At 35.7% G+C, this 20,298-nt stretch overlaps 1 protein-coding gene across 2 annotated transcripts in view; it reads right to left on the bottom strand.

Annotated features, from left to right (window-relative positions):
- Positions 1-8,015: 8,015 nt before the first annotated feature.
- SEC24B (SEC24 homolog B, COPII component) overlaps positions 8,016-20,298 on the bottom strand; it is a 27,752-nt gene continuing 15,469 nt past the window's right edge. For both annotated transcript variants that reach the window (XM_034442263.3, XM_034442264.3), the window contains 16 exons: positions 20,026-20,152; positions 19,677-19,786; positions 19,415-19,527; positions 18,496-18,614; positions 18,067-18,122; positions 17,325-17,531; positions 16,171-16,294; positions 14,888-15,046; positions 13,776-13,949; positions 13,459-13,569; positions 12,088-12,263; positions 11,552-11,689; positions 9,980-10,084; positions 9,699-9,791; positions 9,259-9,362; positions 8,016-8,906 (listed from right to left, as the gene is read on the bottom strand). In XM_034442263.3, coding sequence (XP_034298154.2) covers positions 8,792-8,906; positions 9,259-9,362; positions 9,699-9,791; positions 9,980-10,084; positions 11,552-11,689; positions 12,088-12,263; positions 13,459-13,569; positions 13,776-13,949; positions 14,888-15,046; positions 16,171-16,294; positions 17,325-17,531; positions 18,067-18,122; positions 18,496-18,614; positions 19,415-19,527; positions 19,677-19,786; positions 20,026-20,152 — 2,031 coding nt within the window. In that variant the 3' untranslated portion in view covers positions 8,016-8,791. The remainder of the gene's footprint in view (positions 8,907-9,258; positions 9,363-9,698; positions 9,792-9,979; positions 10,085-11,551; positions 11,690-12,087; positions 12,264-13,458; positions 13,570-13,775; positions 13,950-14,887; positions 15,047-16,170; positions 16,295-17,324; positions 17,532-18,066; positions 18,123-18,495; positions 18,615-19,414; positions 19,528-19,676; positions 19,787-20,025; positions 20,153-20,298) is intronic.

Here is a 20,298-nt window from a genome sequence, read left to right as displayed (position 1 = left end):
CATGGTTCTCAGAACTATGATGTGGGTGATCACTCCTCAGGATGGGAAAACTGACAGAAGAGCTGCTTCCTCATTTTAGTCCACCAGCATTTTCAGCATGGGTGGCTGAAGAGGTTGGGGGAGAAAAAGTGGCAGAGAATGCCATTCCTCAAATTCCAGGGCATTAAATGCTATTAAAATGGCTGTGTGGGTTTCAGGAATTGGCACCAAAGCAGCCATGCCTCTCAAATTGCAGTACAGACAAAATGCCTACTCAGCAATGTTGCTGTTTAAAAGGAATCCTTAATAATCAGAGTGAAATAACGGTTGGCATGTTGAAGTTGGTCTGGAGGAATCTCCAGTTTAAATTCATATTCAGCCATGGAAGCTTCCAGTGACTTTGGCCTCTCCGGAGTCAAGAGAATCTTGATCTCCCCAGACAGATTTGGCACGCAGTTTGGGGATCTTTTTGGACTCGGGAGTTCCTGCTGGAAGAATAGGTGGCAAAGAAGTCTTTAAACAAATGCATCTTATGTGCCAACGACAGTTATCTGATGGGATCTTGGAAGTATGCCTTCTCGTTAAGAAGAAACCTCCCTCTTGATATTTGAGGGATCCTTACATAATCAGTCTCCTAGAAGGCTGTGAAGACTTGGTTATTCTGAAGATAAGGGTTGAACTGGGATGACGTTTGGTCTCATACGGGGAAGGGAGGAGAAAGGAGCCTTGGTGGTGCAGCGGACTAAAGTGCTGTTAAGTAGCACTTAGCTGCCAGCTGCCTGCAATTACTGAGAGTTCAAATCTCACCAGGCTCAAGGTTGACTCAGCTTTCCATCCTTCTGAGGTAGGTAAAATGAGGACCCGGATTCTGGGGACAATAAGCTGACTTTGTATAAAAAAGAACACCGCTTAGGTAACACCTACTAAGCAGGTATATACAAAAGTATGAAGGCTATTGCTTAACGCATTGTAAGCCGCCCTGAGTCTCCGGAGAAGGGCAGCATATAAATCAAACCAATAAAAAATTACAATAAATAAGGATACTTTTGTTTTTAGCCATATTTTTATGGACTGTTGTGAGATAGGCAGCCATATAAACCCTAACATTAAATAAATAAATGCTGGGAAAGTTAAATTGGAAAAAACAATTACAGGTACTCCTCGACTTATAACCATTTGTTTAGTGACCATTTGAAGTTACAATAGCACTGCAAAAAGTGATTTATGGCTGTTTTTTACACATACGATTGTTACAGAATCACAAAGTGATGACCAAAATTCAGATGGTTCGTAACCGGCATATATTTATGAAGGTTGCGGTGTCCCAGGATCCTGAGATCACTTTTTGTGATCTTCCGACAAGCAAAGTCAGTGGGGAAGCCAGATTGACTTAACAACCATGTTTATTAACTGTGGCAAGGTCATAAAATGGGGCAACACTCACTTTACAACTGTCTTGTTTAGCAATGAAAATTTGGGGCTGAACTGTGGTTGTAAATTGAGGACCTATCCTGTAGCTCTTCAGAGAGACCAGTTATATGTTCAGTTAAAAAGATGCTTTTGAGGTTCAATATTTCTCCCCAAATTATAGCAATAGGAGAACCTACACCCATGATGGCGAACCTATGGGACCTGTGCCACAGGTGGCATGCAGCACCCTCTCTGTGGGCATGCGAGCCGTCACCCCAGTTCACCTCCACCATACAAATGCATGCACCTCCTGCCAGCCAGCTGGTCGTCGGGTCTCTGCCACGCATGCATGGGGGGTGGGGTGTGTGCGGGGGGCAGTGCATGCGTGGGGGGGTCGGGTCTCTGCCATGCATGCGCAAGGGGCCATGTGTGCATGCACAGGGGGTGGAGTGCATGCATGGGGACCGGGCACGTATTTCATTTGGGGGGTTCAGGTGTGCACGTGCATTCACACGCACACGCTTTGGGCACTCGGTCCAGAAAAGGTTAGCCATCACTGACCTACACCAAGCTGAAATATTTTCCCCTGGCTTCCTCATTAGAACATACTATAAAGGTATAAATTGCTATATTAAGAAGCCTGTAATGTCAGATGGTTCTTGAGCTTTTGAGTTGGAAATTTGAGCAGGTAATCTCACAGAATGGAACTTGCCCATCCACAAAGTAGCTATTTGATGCAAACACTGTCCAGACTGTATCTAAGCATTTCTTCCAGCTCCATATCTATTTCATTCTATCTTTCCTGAGTAACTGGTCTACAGTTGCACATCATTTTGATTTATAAAGGAAGCTTTCAAAACCTATTGGAAATAAAAAATGATGCTGGAGGATAGAGATATACTTTAGAGCATGCCAGCTTCTCAAATGTAGAAAAGTAATGGGCGCCTTGCTCTCCAGGACGCTGGCAATTTAAGCATCAAGATTTAATAAACTAGCAATCTGTTTCCATAGTAACAGGTATTAAATGGGAACATTTCAACCTATGTGTGAAGAGGTTAAACTCATTCCCCTAAGCAGAGACCTTGATGCCTATCCACACTGATTTATATTGGCTATTATACAAAGATTATACTTTAAATCAGATAATATATGTAACTATTTGAATATTGAAAAATATTTAATCTTATCTATATGGAGGGCATCCTCCCATATCTATTGACCTGAGCCCCCAAATTCTTTATATCTTCCTAAAACCTCTAGAAATCATGCAAAGCATTAGCTTAGAACAGCAAATAATAGTTTTAGGCAGAACTACCATATTTTTTGCTCCATAAGATGCACCTGACCATAAGACGCACTCCCGTTTTTGGCCTCCATGTGCCCCATTTTCAGCCTCCGCGCATCCTGTTTTTGGCCTCTGCACACTCCATTTTTGGCCTCCGCTTGTCCAGTTTCCGGCGCACACAGAGGCCAAAAACATATGCGGAGGCCAAAAATGGCCAAAGAGTGGGAGCCGGCAGGTGGGCAGGGCTTCGGCAATATTCACTCCATAAGATGCACAGACATCTCCACCCACTTTTGGGAGACAAAAAAGTGCATCTTATGGAGCAAAAAATACTGTGTATATAGGTTAAACCAGTCAGGCTCCATAGAAATTTATTATATAAAATACATTAAATATTGACCTGGTTGCAATTTTCTTCTAAATTGTTCCTTGTTTGGCGCATTACTTTTGAACATTTCTAAGTTCAATAACATTTTCTCTAAATAAACAAAACAAAAACATTTTGTGTTTGGCCTGTGGGAACTGACACCTTGTATAATTCCTCTCTTCCAAATAATCTGCTTTGAATATACAAACTAACCTTAAGCAAGTCACTAACTCAGTTTCAACATACATTCTTTCCCAACTAATATACACAATCTGGGAATAGTTCTAAATATGTACATAAAGTGCTATAAATGCTGCTATTATGTGTGTAATACATTATTTTTGTACAATTCTATATCTGAAAATGATCAAAATAAAAGACCCATGCTTAATACAATTATAGATTCAGCAGGCACTACACATTCTTAAAACTATTTCATATCCACAAGTCCTAAACATTTTTTTTTAAAAGCATCCATTCTCTTTAAGTTACACTCAGAACATAGTACTAATGTAAGTAGTTTCTCACATTTCAGACTCTGACTTTAAACAAATCTGTGTGGGAAATGTCACATTTACATGCAGTTTCCCATTTGGGAATTAATTCTCTAGGATTCACCATCAACCAATCAGTGTAAAGCGATTGTCCACATACTGTTCCAAGGCATTTATATTCCAATATATGCTGAGTCCTACTTGAAACAAAATAGAAACTTGCCAATGGTTTGATAATATAAATTAAATCTCTACATTTTGGGGAATTTGGGGGGTGGGTGGGCTCAAACTATTTTTCCTGAGATTATTTTGAGTAGTATCACAGATGATATACAGGTAGTCCTCAATTTAGAACTTCATTTAGTGACTGTTCAGTTAGAATACACTGAAAAATGAGACTTCCGACTGTTTTTCAGTTACGACCTTTGTAGCATCCACATGATCATGTGATCAAAATTCAGATGCTTGGCAACTGTTTCATACTTATGACCGCTGCTGTGTCCCAAGATCATATGATCACCTTTTCCAACCTTCTGATAAGCAAAATCAATGGGAAAGCCAGATTCACTTAACAACCAGATTACTAATTTATTAACTGCAGTAATTCATTTAACCATGACAAGAAAGGTCATAAAATGGGGCAAAACACATTTAACAAATGTGTCAACAACAGAAATTTTGGACTCCATTGTGGTTGTAAGTCGAGGACTACCTGTACAATTTGGGAATAGCCTAAAACAAGGTACATTAACAGAATATCCAAAACAGCTACTGTGTTTCCCGCAAAATAAGACCAGGTCTTATATTAATTTTTGCTCCAAAAGATGCATTATGGCTTATTTTCTAGTTAGGTCTTATTTTGGGGGAAATACAGTACTAAACGCCTCCGTCTGCTGACAATCTTACCTGGGGTATATTTTTGGGGTAGGGCTTATATTACAAGCATCCTGAAAAATCATGCTAAGGCTTATTTTCCAGTTGGGTCTTATTTTTGGGGAAACAGGGTAACTACATAATGTACGAAGGACATCACCCCACCCCCAAATACATATTTTAAATATTCTATTAAACCAGTGTGGACCACAAGGGATAGTTTTACTGTATTTTCAGTCATTTTGATCAATTTGCATTCAAAGCTGCATCCACTGGATTCACTTGTCATAAATTATGTTTATCTACATGAAACATCTCAGATCAAAATGTAGATACATATAGTCTATAGTCTGCCTTCCGATATAACCAAACATACCCACAAAATTCCAAATATGCATATTAACTTCAAAAAGATTATAGAGATAGGTTGGTGTTATACTTTTGGCTAGAATTATTAACTGAACAACACATCTGATGAACAGAATGGCACATAGGGTTCCCCTCAGTATTATATATCTATGTTCTCAAACCACTAGAATATGCACTAGTTAGAACCGGACTAGGAAAACCAGAAGATAGATACCCATTTAATTATACAACACGTTGCTGACTTTGGATCAGACATTTTCGACTTAAAACATGCATACTTCACACTCTTGGAAAAAGACAACAATAAATAAGCGGCATTTAAGATTCTCTTTAATATGCAAGCTTAACCCTTCTACTTGTCTCAATACAGAGAGTAAAGTCAGTAGCTCAGTTCAGCCTGAATATCTATACTTGTATCTCCATTTTGAGACCTGCAAAAGCATCACACATGGCTTGTTAAGGATACATACTTTTCAAACACAAAAAACAAGAGATTGTACCATTAGCATACAGTTATTACTAGAAACTCCTTTACTTCTAAATAAGCACATGTAATGTGATAATGAGAGCCCTCCATTTTGCCAGCTATACATCAGTAAAACCAATACATTTGGATTTAAATAAAATTTTCTACCTTCTTTCAATGAGCGTAAAATAGCTTGAGCTTAATTAACTTCAGCTAAGAATTCTTTCAAATACTGCTTATGTAATTTCTCTAAATACACAAAATCTATTCAGTTAACAAGCTAAAAAGCCCCTGCTTTCCTGCTTTATGAGAATGTATTTACTGCATGCCACTACAAAGCATAAATTCACCACCTCAATCATAATGATTCAGAGGCAATAGAACTGATCACTCTTATGGTAGCTAGCAGGATCAACTACCTTCCTGGCTCACTTATACATTGATTCACATTTACAATTTTAGCAGAAAATACCGTGCTAGCATGAAGATTATACATATGAAATGATCTGAACAGTCAACATGCTTATTATCAATACTAAATTCAAATCAAGCAAAAGAATCCATCAAGTACAGAATCTTTTAGAAAAGGGTTTATTAACTTTCAAAATTGTGTTTAAGGCAGTGGCTATGTGAACATACACACATGAAACTAGCTCATAACTAACCGATTAACTATAAATCAACCATACAGGTTGGGTTTGCACAGTCTACTGGGCAACCAGATTTTAGTCCAGGGCATGCTTCAAAATAGAAACCAATGAGCTGATATTCACTCACCATTCTCCACTTTCATCCTATCCACCTGTGAAGTATTTTATTCAAATATTTGATTTAGCACAGCGGTCCCCAACCTTTCCAACTTGGCGACCCAGCCCGGGGCAGAGGGGGGGTACGAGTGGCAGCGCGCGCACGTGCGCGCACACACACACACACACAGCTACATGTGTGCAAGCAGTGGCCATGCACGCCCTCCACTTGTGCAAATGGAGCTTTGGGCAGGAGCAGAGAATGTTTGCACTCATGCACGAAGCTCCACTCGCGCAAGTGGAGGGCGCTTGTGAAGTACCATTCACGTGAGTGGAGGGTATTTGCATGCAAACTCCACTCACGCAAATGCAGCTTCACACACACAACCACTCGCGCAATGAATCTTCATGTGCACATGTGTGCCTATCTGTCCCACTGCCGGGTTTTGAACAGGCCGCAACCCAGTAGTGGGCCATGACCCAGCGGTTGGGGACCCCTAGTTTAGCAGTTATAGAGAAAGTTAAAAACACTGACTTGAGATACTTACCAAAACTACCACAAACTTTTCATCTTTTCTGCATAACTCCCAAAGAACCAGTAAAAGTGGTAAAAGAAATTGCATAAGCAGAATTGAGGCAACAAGTCTATAGAATTAAATGAGGAGCTACTACCACTGAATTCAATGGAGCAATTTTTTTTTCCTGAGTAGAATATGATATAAGATATAGGACTGCACCATAAATAAAACTAAAACATTCTATCAATTTTCTCTTTTTTAATTTTAATCACAAGGCATTGAATGACCTTTATTTGCAAAAACTCTTACAATTTATGATGCTGAATTTCAGCTAGTAACTGTATGTAGCACTTACCTGAACTCACCCATCTTTATGTTTTGGTTATAGTGAACTATGAGGAAGGATTACAAGTGCTAAATATTTTCCATCTAAGAGGCAGCAAATATCTTACCCAAAGCAAAATACTGCTCAAGTGTACTTTTCATGACAATTTTTATATATAAAATATAGAAGAATAAAACTTTAAGTATTGTTTTACAGATTCATCTACCATACATCATGGCTTTGGATGTTTCTGAATATTCAGTACTAAGCTCCACAAGATTTTTTTTCAAAAAATAATTGTTAAAATCACACTTAATGCATCTGACACATTTATGGTTCCATATAACATACATTTTCAGTCAATATATTTACCAAAATATTTGAGGCATTATATCTCTTTAAAACATGAATTATTTAAGTTTAAAGTATTAAGTGTATGCTTCTAATTCTGATGCAACATACTTTGATAGATACCTAACATATGCCACAAATAAAAGAAGCAGTTGTTGTTTTTTTTTTCTGAGAAATCCTTTGGCATGCTTTAGTAAAAGTTACTGAAAATGTAGTGTCCGGACTGAGTATTCATAAAACGAAAATTGAAAAATAATTGAACAACTTTGTTGCATAAGCACATTGTTACAAGTAGAAACATATTGGGACATAGATATTTCTCAGAATATATTAGTGCTTGTTATTTGTTTTTTTAAAAAAGAAATCATTTTAAAAATAAAATTTCATTCTATAGCTCTACTTCTTTTTAAGAAATAAAATGCAAATGTGTAATCAATAGCCCTATTTAGACTTTATGTGCACGAAAGTTTTAACGTAAAAAAAAAGAAAAATGCGGACAAATATTTGGATCACCTGCTGGAGAAACATCCATTTTTAAGTTCAATTGGGTTTTTCGTTAACATCCTATGGTGATGGGATGAGAAAACGAAGAATCCAGGACCCTAAAATGTTGCAAAAATACCTAAAGTAATCTAAGGCTAAAAGACACTAGCTGCCACTAGTTAGTGTCACAAGCCAATATATCTCTAATCAAAATCCCAACCTGAATTCAATATTCCCACTAGCCTCTTTTCAGGAGGCCTATAAAGTAATAAACATTCTTTAATACAGCAAGACAAATTTGGTATTGGTGTTTAAAATGCAGTAATCACATAGAGATAAAAACACATGATCAAGCAAATACTTTTAATTAGCTGATCATAAATAAATCCACATAAAAGGACCAATTAAATGAGTTACAAAGTTGCATTTTCCTATGTGGATTTGGATCTGTTTTAATATGCGCTAGCCAACTTATTGTTTAACCGAGATAAGTGGTTTGTAACTGACCTACCAGCACCACAGCCATCAAGCAATTCATACTCCTTAAAAAACATTTTTTTTTTACAAATGTTAACACTTCTGTACATTATACATATTTCTACAATTTTGTAAGTTGTATTAAAATTGTATATATTCTTCACAGAGAAAATGGTTAAGCTTTCAAAAGTGAATTATCTCTTTTACAAATTGATATAAACAACATGGAGCTCTGCCTTTTGGCATCTCTGCTGGAGATCATCTGGAAAGGCTGTTAAATGTTGAGATGCTGAGAAAGAGACTCTCCGGTTTTAAATTTCATTAATAAATACTATTCCACACTGCCACATATGACCACCAGCTTGAAATAAGAAGAAATGCCATAGTGTTGCACTACTGGAAATGCATATAAAACCAACTGAAAACATACTACTACTATTGTGTCATGTCCATCGTTTTTATAACAAAGCAGAATTGTAAAATTCATCTGGCAATGTGTATTTTGTCCTTTCACAACTGAAAGTCTTTGTATATGGATACTAAGGAATCTATGCTTGGTTTTAATCACTTCCAGTGTGCTTCGCTGACAGGTGACATTTGGATAAAAAGTCCATACAGGGATTTATTCCCCCTTCTGTTTGTTTCCTCTCACTTACAAATTTGTTGTTGAATGTGAAGCAAAAATTCATAGTAAGAAAATGCAGCCTCTGTCTTGTCTTCAATTAATTGCTGAAGAAAGTCTGTCTTCGCTGGGCTTTCATCCCTGAAACATGGAGGAAAAAATAAAAATTATCTACAGGAGTCGATAATTGATAAGAAAAAAGCTAGGTAAATATTCTGAAACATCCCAGTGTCATTTCAATCATGCCCACCAACCCCTCTCAATTCCTACTTACTGTTCTCAAGCCCTCATAACAGATGCCTTTCAAATGTACCAACTCAGGAAATATTTGGCCAATAACTAATTTATAAACCTGCCAAGTAATTACACATTTAAACAGGGATAGCATTTCTGAACACATTCTTTTAAAAACCTGTTCAAAGGACAATTTGCCAGAAACCTCCTATTTCATATAAGTGATGTTGCCTTTTGGATACTATATATGAATACTTACTTAATTACTTGAAGTACTGGGTTTAAAGATTTATTATCCTTCAGCCAAGTTATAAAGGACCTGGTTCGCTCTGAAGAAATATTATCTAATTCTGGAAGCTGTGTCTAGAAAAATGCAATGTGGTAAAATTAAACACTTATAATATGCTGTTGTATTAGATATTCAAAACAGCATCTGTGATATTTTTATTACACTTTCAGAATGTTGTGATAAAATATAATTTATATTTATTATTTTCATCTTATGTAAATGTTGCCGTTCTATAAACAAAGTTCTGAAAGAACTGTCTGCATCATAAATAAGAAAATAAATTATAAAGATAGGAATCAAAATCAGGCAAGCTCTAATATGGACTGAGAACTACTTCATTTCCAGGCCTGTATGACTCATCTATAGCCTCATCTTTGGAAGTATTAGCTGGATTTAAAATAGGTTCTTACCAGTTTTTGAGGTACTGACAAATAATTTGGATATCCAAGCACATCTTTAATGAAGTTATTATCACAACTTCTTCCAAGCCAAATGTAGAGGATCTAGAACGTGTTAGAAACAAAGTAATTAAAATATACATTTTTCTTTGATAACATATGAAGTCATCAAGATTTTATTGGGATAAAATAATGCTTAAAACTGATTTAAAGACACAATACAATGAGGAGATGAGCACAGGAAACTACTGTATCAAAGAGATGAAAAATAAAGTTTTAAATAGGCAACTCACCAAGCCACAATCCATAAGATAAGCTCCTTCTCTTGTCAACTTCTCAGCAGACAATCGCTGAAGAGGGGGCTGGGGTACAACTCTGTCATTGACATGTATTGCACCCTAAAATAGGATAATACAATTAAACTCACAATATAATTCAGTCCCATTGTAATAATTTAGTACTGGGGCAATGAGTGCTCATCCAAAGGCCCCCCACCCACCCAAAAAGCATAAAATTTTACTTTTTAACACATGCTGAACTTTTGTATAGTTGATTTTTTTTTTTTTTGGCACCGCTGAACCTGAGAATGCATTTTAGCGTTGTTTGCTACTGGTAGTTGTAAATGCAACAACTGTGAAAGAACAGCCAGCAGAGCTAGGAGAGGGAGTGGATTTAAATGTGTCATCATCTTAGAGTCCTTATATTGCCACAAACAATCCTAGTCCAGCCTTTCCCCCCTCCTCCCTAAATTCCTTCAACTCTTATCTAGCATCAATTTAGTGCTGGCCATTAGTTGACTGGATTCTTGTGTATAGGTTTGAATAAATCTTCTGTGCTGCAACTTAACATGTAGTCCTGATCCTTTGCATCTGACAACAACTGCAGTGGTGGGTTTTTTTTTTTTTTTTGGTTAATCTTTGCCATTATATTATAGTGTTGTACTTATTGCTGCAAGGCATTTTCATTTCTGATGCAGTTTAAAAAAAGGAAACAGTAAAATTTATGTTTGCTTGCCTGCCTGATTTATTTTCAAGCATAAATATATTGTTAAATTCTAAATGAGAGAAAATACCTAATGAGATAAGCTCTTTCTTTCTGGTCATGATTGATAAATCCTTGGGATTTATTTAAATAATTAAAAAAGATACTTTACTGAATAAAGATCCCCAAAATCTTTTTTGTTAATTTATTTTTACAGTGAAGATGATGAGAGATCTGTGTTTCCACTGTTTTCTATAGGATTTTAACAGTTAATACGGAGGCCAATTTCCCACAGGATGAAAGGCTAGTAGCAACAAATGCTTACCTATTTTTGGAGCCCTCAAATAAACAAAACAAAACAAAATGAGGAACAAGGAACTTGTTTTGAGTTTCTATTTTTTCCTATGACTAAAATATTGGAAATGTTCTACATATTTTCTTCAAATACAGACTCAACTCAAATAATTTCAAGCTTGTTGTACTGTAATACAGATAACTCAAAATTGTGTGGTTGTTTTATTCTGAGCAGAAAGTTTATGTATGTATGTATGTATGTGTATACATACATAAACTTTCTGCTCAGAATTGGTTTTGACTATAATCCTAATTTTAAAAATCTAGGTTGGGCACTAGAAACAACTTTTAAGTTTGAAACCAATGCTTTGAATTGTGCTACAAAATACATTAAGAGTCAATGCAAGTCTTTCAAGACTAGGTGAAAAATTAGCTAGTTTATTAGTGAAAAAGTGGAACACAAGATGTGTATGCAACTGTCCAAGATGCTACTAAAATAAAGATAGCAGTGGCCAGACCACCTCTATTTAGCTGAGATAACAATTATACACTATATATACCTGTATATATACACACATACACAAATATACCTCATCAGTAAGCTTGTCTATCCTATATAAACTGGGGTAGATTATCTTCATCAAATGAACCAGAGGCTGACTTTTTATTTGGCACATAGCATATATGCGATCATCCAGACGTGTACTTGTGCCCGTTCTAAAAGCTTTCTGTAAAAAAATGAGAAGAAAAAGAAAAATATTGTGTTTTTATTGTAGGTTGGCTAAGAACATCTAAATAACAATTGCCTGGCAGAATATTTTCCCAATTAAGTGGCAGATATATATCACAAAAAATTAAACGTCTCTTAGCTGCTACTATAAAACACTGCAAACACTGATTACAAGTACAGTTTTGATGAATAGCAATAGCATTTTTATATATCTCTAGAGATTATGAAAGCTAAGCAAATTGATGCATGTTATTCGTTCTATGTTACAATAAAACCCGCCAAAATTACAAAGATACAGTATTCAACCTATTCATCTGTATAAGTCATCACATTTCTGTAATCAAAACAGATTTTAACATTTACTTCTTTTGAATTGCTATTTATCAGAGGTTATACCTGTTTAAAAAGAGCCAAAACATACAGAGGGAACAGCCTCAGAGAATATGGAGCAATCAAAGAAGATTGTTGGAGGTTTGATGCTGTTGACATGTATGCAGACAGCGAATCTACGACCGCATTGGCTAAAGCATCTCTAGCATCTGACAAACTTGATGAAACAGATCGATCCACAGCTGTGGAAAATGAAATAGTAGCAAATAATTGTGAAGGAACCATATTTAAAGAGAGAATGAAAGTTTACCAGTACAATGATTAATATTCTGCTAGCACATTTTCATTTTTCTAGATAGCTTTGAAGATATTAAACATTCAGCTGATCTGGAATACAATGAACAAGACTAAATTATATTGAGTTAAAGGAAACACACCTCATATCTCATAATTATCTAAAACCCTTTTAGAGAGAACAGAAAGGGAATCTACAATTGATAAATGTAATTTATTTTTTATCTTACTTAGCAGCTGTAAAATAAAATTTGAAGTTATAAGGTCTATATCAACTGAGTATGTTGCCATTAATAATCAGTATGTTGTACTCATTGGTTCTGCTCTCTGCATGCATTTACAGTAACAGTGTTATTTACCACACACATCCAAGGTGATAAGCAATTAAAAAAGAGTTACTAACAGTTATTCTCTAATTGCAAACTAAATATTAATAGTTCTTTTATAGCAGTGGCGTTTATTTATTTATTACATCTATAGCTGCCCACATCAACAAATGTCCATCCCCAGGAATCCCTCTGGAATACCTGGGTGTGGAAGAAGTTGTACCCACGACTAAGGAATGAAATGAGTTCTATAACTATGCCGGATGCTTACGGCATTTATAGCAAATGTCTATGGAGATTCTCAGTCATCCAGGTCATGGTTGTCCCAAAGGTGTTTTTTCAAGAGGCAACTGAACTTTCTGGTTTTTCCTTGAAGATGTTTCGCTTCTCATCCAAGAAGCGTCTTCAGCTCTGCATCGCTAAATCTCTATGGAGATTCTTGGTCATCCAGGTCATGGTTGTCCCAAAGGTACAACCTTTTTCAAAAGGCAACTGGACTTTCAGGTTTTTCTTTGAAGACGTTTTGCTTCTCATTCTTGGTTGAGAAGTGAAACGTCTTTAAAGAAAAACCAGAAAGTCCAGTTGCCTCTTGAAAAAGCACCTTTGGGGCACTTATAGTATTTTTTAATATCAGCTTTTTCCACACCCAGTTCCAAAATTTCTCTATGATATACAGTATGTAGTGATTATAACACTACAGTCCCTGTAATCCCATGGCAGGGCAGAAGAAGGATGCCTTCCCACTGCCTACCCGTTTCAATGTATGTATTTTTAACTGCAAAAAAATGTGATATTTGAACATTTATTTTCAACTTACCCATATTAGCTAGGAGGCATATAACTGCTTGTACATCTGCTCCAGCATAAACATCCATCAAGGACGTCACTACAGGCAAACAAAGTGTATGCACCCTAATTCTCCGTTCACCTGTATTAGGATCCAACCACAAAGTGATAAATATGCAGTGTTTATTTTTGATCCAATTTTTTAAATATACATTTACTAGTCACATAAGGGCAATATGCCAGCTACTTCAAATCAAAGGGAACACTTTTTCTAAGCCATCAGCCTTTATTTTTGTCTTTTTTTATAGAAAAGGTATTAGAAACAATTTTATGCTTCTCTAAAATTACCTTTGCTGGAAGTATACAAAAGTGCTGTTTGAAAACAAACTAGAGATGTATCTGTGAGATTTTCTTCAATGGACATCTGCACTGCAAATCCAGCATCAGGATTTACGTTTGCAAGTGACAACAAATCAGTAGACCGCACAAAAAAGTTACCATGAAAAGTATGAATGGAAAGCCCTAGAAGAAAAAAAAGCAAAGTTAACATTCCAATAACAAAGACTGACGATAAATACACCTAATAGCCTTGGCACATTAACTGAGTTTAATGGTGCTTTCTCTCTCTAGAAAATATACTGCAGACTACAACAGCCAATTTGAAGACAGAATATTTACTGGTGATAGGAAACATTTGAATCACTTAACACATTTGTTTCCTTTGGCCCTCCCTCCCACCCACCCACCCATCACAGGCATGAGAAAAAAGGATTTACAAGAAATTGCAGAGACTGTGAACAGTAGTGGGGAAAATGGTGCAAAACAGTAAGTATGGGCTTCACTCACACCCCAAAAAAAATCTCCCTGTAAATTTTGTAAACTTTTGCCTTGATTCCAAACAACTAACAATGAAGAAACATGTTACTTGAAAAAGTAGCTAAAATAGTGCATGTATTATTTTAAGTCTGAAAAAAAAATACTATCTCAAATACAGTTCAATTAGTAGAAAAATCATAATCAAGATAAGGGTGCACCAATCTTCATAAATCTTCTTTTGCAGAAGTGATAGAATAACCCTAAACTCTTACAAAAGCACTCGGTTCCAGGTTAGGAAATTAATTTATCTGAGTAACTATGAATCATTTTTTTTAATACACACTCTGAATGATATTGGCATATCCAAACTACCCATATTTTCCCAAAAATAAAACCGGGTCTTACATTAATTTTTGCTCCAAAAACCGCATTAGGGCTTATTTTCCAGTTAGGTCTTATTTGGGGGAAAATATGGTACTAAATGCATCCATCTGGCTGATAATCTTAACTGAGGCTTATTTTTTGGGGGGTGGGGTAGGGCTTATATTACAAGCATCCTGAAAAATCATGCTAAGCCTTATTTTCTGGTTGGGTCTTAATTTTTGGGAAAACATTGTAAATTTATTTCAAAATCTAGATGATACCTTTTGTACATCTTATTCTCATTACAGCTTCAAATCCAATCTTTCGTGTAAAGTATCTTTTAAGATCTTTTTGCAGTTTTTCTGTTTGAACAGGGTTGTGGATGTGATGGAAAGATGGGTAGTAATAGACACATCCAGCAGAATATTTGGACATGCAAGCTTTAGGGGAGGATGAAAAAATGGTTAATATCCAGTCAATACAGGCAGCACATATTCTATTTTTAAAACAAATATTTATCATCTGGAAAACAGAAAATAATATTTTTTTAATGTTTATAGGAAGCACTCTAGCATCTGATACTACTCTTAACAATACAAGCTTTTACCTGAAGAAAACCAGGTGAAGACTTTTGATACAACATATGAAACCACAGTTAAGAACTATTGCAAGGAGCAAACTGCATAAAGATGATATCAATGGTTCCCATTTTAATTTTTATACTATCTCTTAGACATTTCATAATGTATTTTCCCTTTGTACTTAAAAAAAACTGAAATATTAACATACACATTAGATATCAGCTGTGTGCAGTCTTTGGATCTAAGTCAGTGTTTCTCAACCTTGGAAGCTTGAAGATGGGTGGACTTCAACTCCCAGAATCCCCCAGCCAGCAGTGCTGGCTGGGGGATTCTGGGAGTTGAAGTCCACCCATCTTCAAGCTTCCAAGGTTGAGAAACACTGATCTAAGTGAAGAAGCTATTCTAGAACTGGAATGGGCTGGTTTTACCTACTGCAGGTCCTGAAAGAACTCCAGTCCCAAGGAAATCTTTTAAGACACCACTGCCAGGTACAGCAGGCATGCTCAGTCCAGATCCAAAGTAACCCTTTAATCAATACCTGCTTAACCTGATTGTTGTATCAACATAAAGGAACAATTGTAAAGTACAGTAAGCTTCATTTACTATACGTTAGGTGTTTTTCTTCATTCCAATTATTTATGATACTCATACTCTGCTTTTTTCCCCTAGGAATTCAAAATAGTTTACAGTAGGGCTTTCTTTATACACTTCACAACAAGTTTGCAGAATTATTATGAGACGTATCAGGCATGTGACACAATCTATCGACACAATAATCATATAGAAAAAAATAAAAATTTAAAAATGAGACCGCATCCCTTTACAATATTTCAAATTTTTGTGTGAAGTATTAAGCACTTTCTTTCAATGCATACATCTGAGCAAACATGTTTTGGAACTTTATACTTCTTTTTTGACAAAGTAACATGGAGGATTCCTCAAAGCGTTAAACTGTGAAGTAACTGCAAGTTAATCATCCTTACCGAGAGAAGCCAAATCAGAATACTGTGAACTTAAGAGGAACAAATCCACAGCTGTCTGCTGTCCTGAACAATCAAGTGCCAACTTTTTATAAAAATCTGTTGCAGGTCCAAGATGTTGAACAACCTAATACAACAACAAAAAGTAAGATTATTGATGCAATAGAACAAAATTGGGTTTGTCTGAGTCAGGGATATCAAATGTGAGGTCCACGGGCTGGATGCATCACGTGCTGGCCATGCCCAACCCCCTTTTAGCAAAGGGGAAAAAAGTCGTGACACATCACGTGACATCATGATGACGCTAGTTTGACATCCCTGGTCTAAGCTGTCTGCAAATTAAATATATGGTTAACATCTGATTGTTATGACTATATTTCAGCATGTAACAGCTGAAGCTATATATAAATCTACAGAAATGTAACATTATATATAAATAAAATATAACATTATATTTCCTGATTTTAAAAAATATTACTTTGATCTTCTAATAACTAGAACTTATTATCGAGACAAATCTTTCACCGAGTGAATTCCTTTGTGCTTAGGTCTAGCAAAGCAACAATGGAAATTCTTACTAAGGGCTTATTCTTTCCCTGTATTTATCCCAGGTATTAAATACGTTACTCATATTACATGATAGTTACTTTAAAAATAAGCTGAAAATTAATAGTTTAGATATTCAACCTACAACAACAATTTAAGAAGTGAAGATATATAAACATAAATTATTGTTTTGCTCTCTGATTTGTATTTCTCAAGTTCACTGCCGCCTATCTCAAACAAAGTGACTATGAGAAACATATAATAAAACCTATAATTAAAATATTCTACAAAGCCAATTAAAAATAAACAAGGCCACAAGAAGGGAGAGTCTGCATATGTTACTATGTAACATCTTCCTCTATGACTTTTTTTGATCTGTTCAAATTATGTGATTAAATAAATTATGTTAGCAGTTTACACTGGGCAGTATTCCACTAAAATAAGAAGGCAAGGACCACGATTATAGTGTTTCATCAAGCATCACATACAGTTTGAACACTCAACATTTGGTTCGTTAGAATGAATATGGAGATTCTCCATCAGCATGCCAGCTAATATTTCTACCAAACACTTCCAGCCAATCTAATTCATTCTTTATCTGAAACAAATACCTTGGTGCTTGATCTTTGATTAGGATCTTCCCGGGAGTGTAGGTATCCTGTGCCCACAGAAGGTAACTGTGTCTGAAACACAGATACCCGCCCACCAGTTGGAGACATCAGTTTAAAGGCAGCTTGAAGAGCTGGGCCTAATGCACTGTGTGTTTCTCTTGTGTAGGTAAACATATTTGGTAGCGCATTCAGTAAGTCTTTAATTAGCTGGGAAACAAAATGAGCAAGAACACTGAAATCTCAACAATACTTTTATAGCATATTATTCAATACAAGTCTAGATTTCTAAAAATATCCATATTCAGCCATGATCTATGAATCTGATTTTTCTAAATGAAATCCAAGGTTCCCAAGAGCAGAACACACACTCACATGCACACAGCCGTGTGGTGCCCCCTCCAGGGTACACTGACCTATCTGTATAAATTTCATCTGTGCTACACCAGTTACTCTTCCTTTTTCTCTTGCAATGACATTATTTTAAATCAAGTTCTGAATATCACAAACATCTTGTTTATTTGATCAAATCTCTTCTGATTCTCTAAACTATATAGAATTGTGGAAAACAAAGGAAAAATGTATATTCTAAGATGAAGATGAAAACATGGTTGGAAAGATGCAGGTCCTTTTATCTTAATATAAACACTAATATGCTAAATTAATTTAATCAAAAGCAAAGAAGCTACCATGAATATTTTCAGTTTAATATTTATTGTTGTAAATGCTATTGTATTTCTCTTACCTCTTTACTTTCATGCAGGTTGACAAGTAAACTATCAGGCATAGGCAGGAAAACATCTATGGAGAAGACATGTTTCACTTTTGATTTCTTACATTAAAGTAATATAATTTTAAAAGTATAGTAACATAGCAAAAATGGTCAGATACAAATGCAATGCACTTCTACAACTGAATTACATTTTTCTATGTGCAAATGAGAACAAATATGTTATACCTAAACTATCCTAGTCTGTCCTGACTGGTTTTTAAATTAACTTGCAAACATGAATTGGGAAAAGAAAACATTATTCAATTCCAGTATGATCAAACTAGTATAACTGAAGTAACATTTTCCCACAATAGTTGTAATATTCTGTAACATCATAAAGTGAGCTAACTCATACTGAATTCTGTGTCACTTTTATTTTTCCAACTGTTCAGATAATCTTACCATCAATTTCTGAAACAATGAGCATCTGAGGCTGTGATAATCCTTCCTGCAAATTGTAGAACTGAACAGTGCTATCAAATGTTATGAAGCCAATTTTTGTCCGTGTATCTCCAGGCAACCTTTAGTATTAAAATAAAACAAAAGCAAATAGGTTCCTGCAGTACAGAGGTATATTCTAGAGGTTTTAGTGCTAGTAAATGATCATTAATTTATCTTAGAAAATAATATTCTCCTAATGAACGCTATCTAGCACATTATTAATTATTTTCTGTCATGGGCCCAGAAGATATGAATGAAACCTGAACATAGTTGGTTCACATATTCTCCCCCCACCCTCCCTCCACTTCTACTTGTTTAGTAATTAGAAAACTAGCTATGTAAAATTGCAGCTAACTATGGTGAGGTGAAATATGGAAAAAGAAAAGGAGAAGTTTAAGCTCTCAATGCCTAGTTTTTCATTAAACGTTGGACTGAGCATGCTGCTAAAAAAAGGGGCTGTTTCCTATAGCACAGTCTTACCAAGGAGTTCAGTTCCACAACTACTTAGAAGTCACATTATCATTAGCAATAGCAATAGCACTTAGACTTTTATACTGCTTCTTAGTGGTTTACAGCTTTCTCTAAGTGATTTACAGAGTCAGCATATTGCCCCCAACAATCTGGGTCCTCATTTTACTGACCTCGGTTGGATGGAAGGCTGAGTCAACCTTGAGCTGGTCAGGATCGAACTCCTGGCAGTGACCAGTGAGTTAGCCTGCAATACTGCATTCTAACCATTGCACCACCATGACTTTATAGACACTTCAGTGTCGTTAGACACTTCATTTGAAGTGGAAAAAAACCCACAAGTTCCATCCAATCTTCCTTATGCTTTAAAAAGTAAGTACTGTTGTGTCCAATAAATACAGAAAGTTCTTACTTGTCTAAGTTTTCCAGCAAAGACTGACACACAACTTCTAAGTATCCAGCTTCTATTGCATTATGGGACACATCAAACACAAATAAATATACTGCAGGTTGAGGAGGACGAAGCTGTAAGATAAGATTGATTTTTACTAATGTGCTTATTAGATCTGTTATAGCCTATATATAGCTATATATAGGTTTGCATTTCTGTAGCCCCCTATTTTTACATCTATGTGGACCTATAAAATAATTACCTTTTAAAACTATAAACTTACCATGTAGTCTGAAGAAGCAATGAACTCCACGGTAGAATTTTGGACCTCTGGACGCTTATGAGGCTCTCCATAAGATCTTGTTAGAGGATTGTACATAAATTCTTCAGGAACTAAATTATAAAATAAATGTATTGCATTTAAGTCATTTAAATAATAAAAAATGAAGAAATCAGCATAATAAAACCAAATAGAAAAATCAGCACATATAATTATTTAAATTAGAAATACAACAGCGTGCAACTCTAAAAACATAGATGTTACGATACCTGGAAAAAGATTGTTTGATACTGAACTGAGAAAGTTGGAACTCCGGAGGCATTGGGTATATTGCAGAAGGATTAATACTTACCATCATTAACTCTGTAGCATAGATTACATTTCCATCTCCTTTGGTCAATAAAAGACACAAAAGGATTGATGTAGGTTCTGCATGATCTACACCTCACAATGGTGCTTGATGTTATCACAGGCAATTGCTAAAAAAGCAACAAAATTCTAGAATTAATTTGAGAGAAACTGTTTTCATAAGTCTTTTATCCTAAATTGCCAGCAACAAATGTTACGTTGACTATGCACTGTTCAGAAATTAAGTACTAGAAACAACTATTCTTCTGTAGTAAGT

Source organism: Pantherophis guttatus, chromosome 8 (assembly GCF_059756535.1).
Source record: "Pantherophis guttatus breed Tessera chromosome 8, ASM5975653v1, whole genome shotgun sequence".
Lineage (NCBI taxonomy): Eukaryota > Metazoa > Chordata > Lepidosauria > Squamata > Colubridae > Pantherophis > Pantherophis guttatus.
The sequence above is the reverse complement of the archived record's forward strand: the minus strand, read 5'-3'. Positions and strand labels throughout refer to the sequence as shown.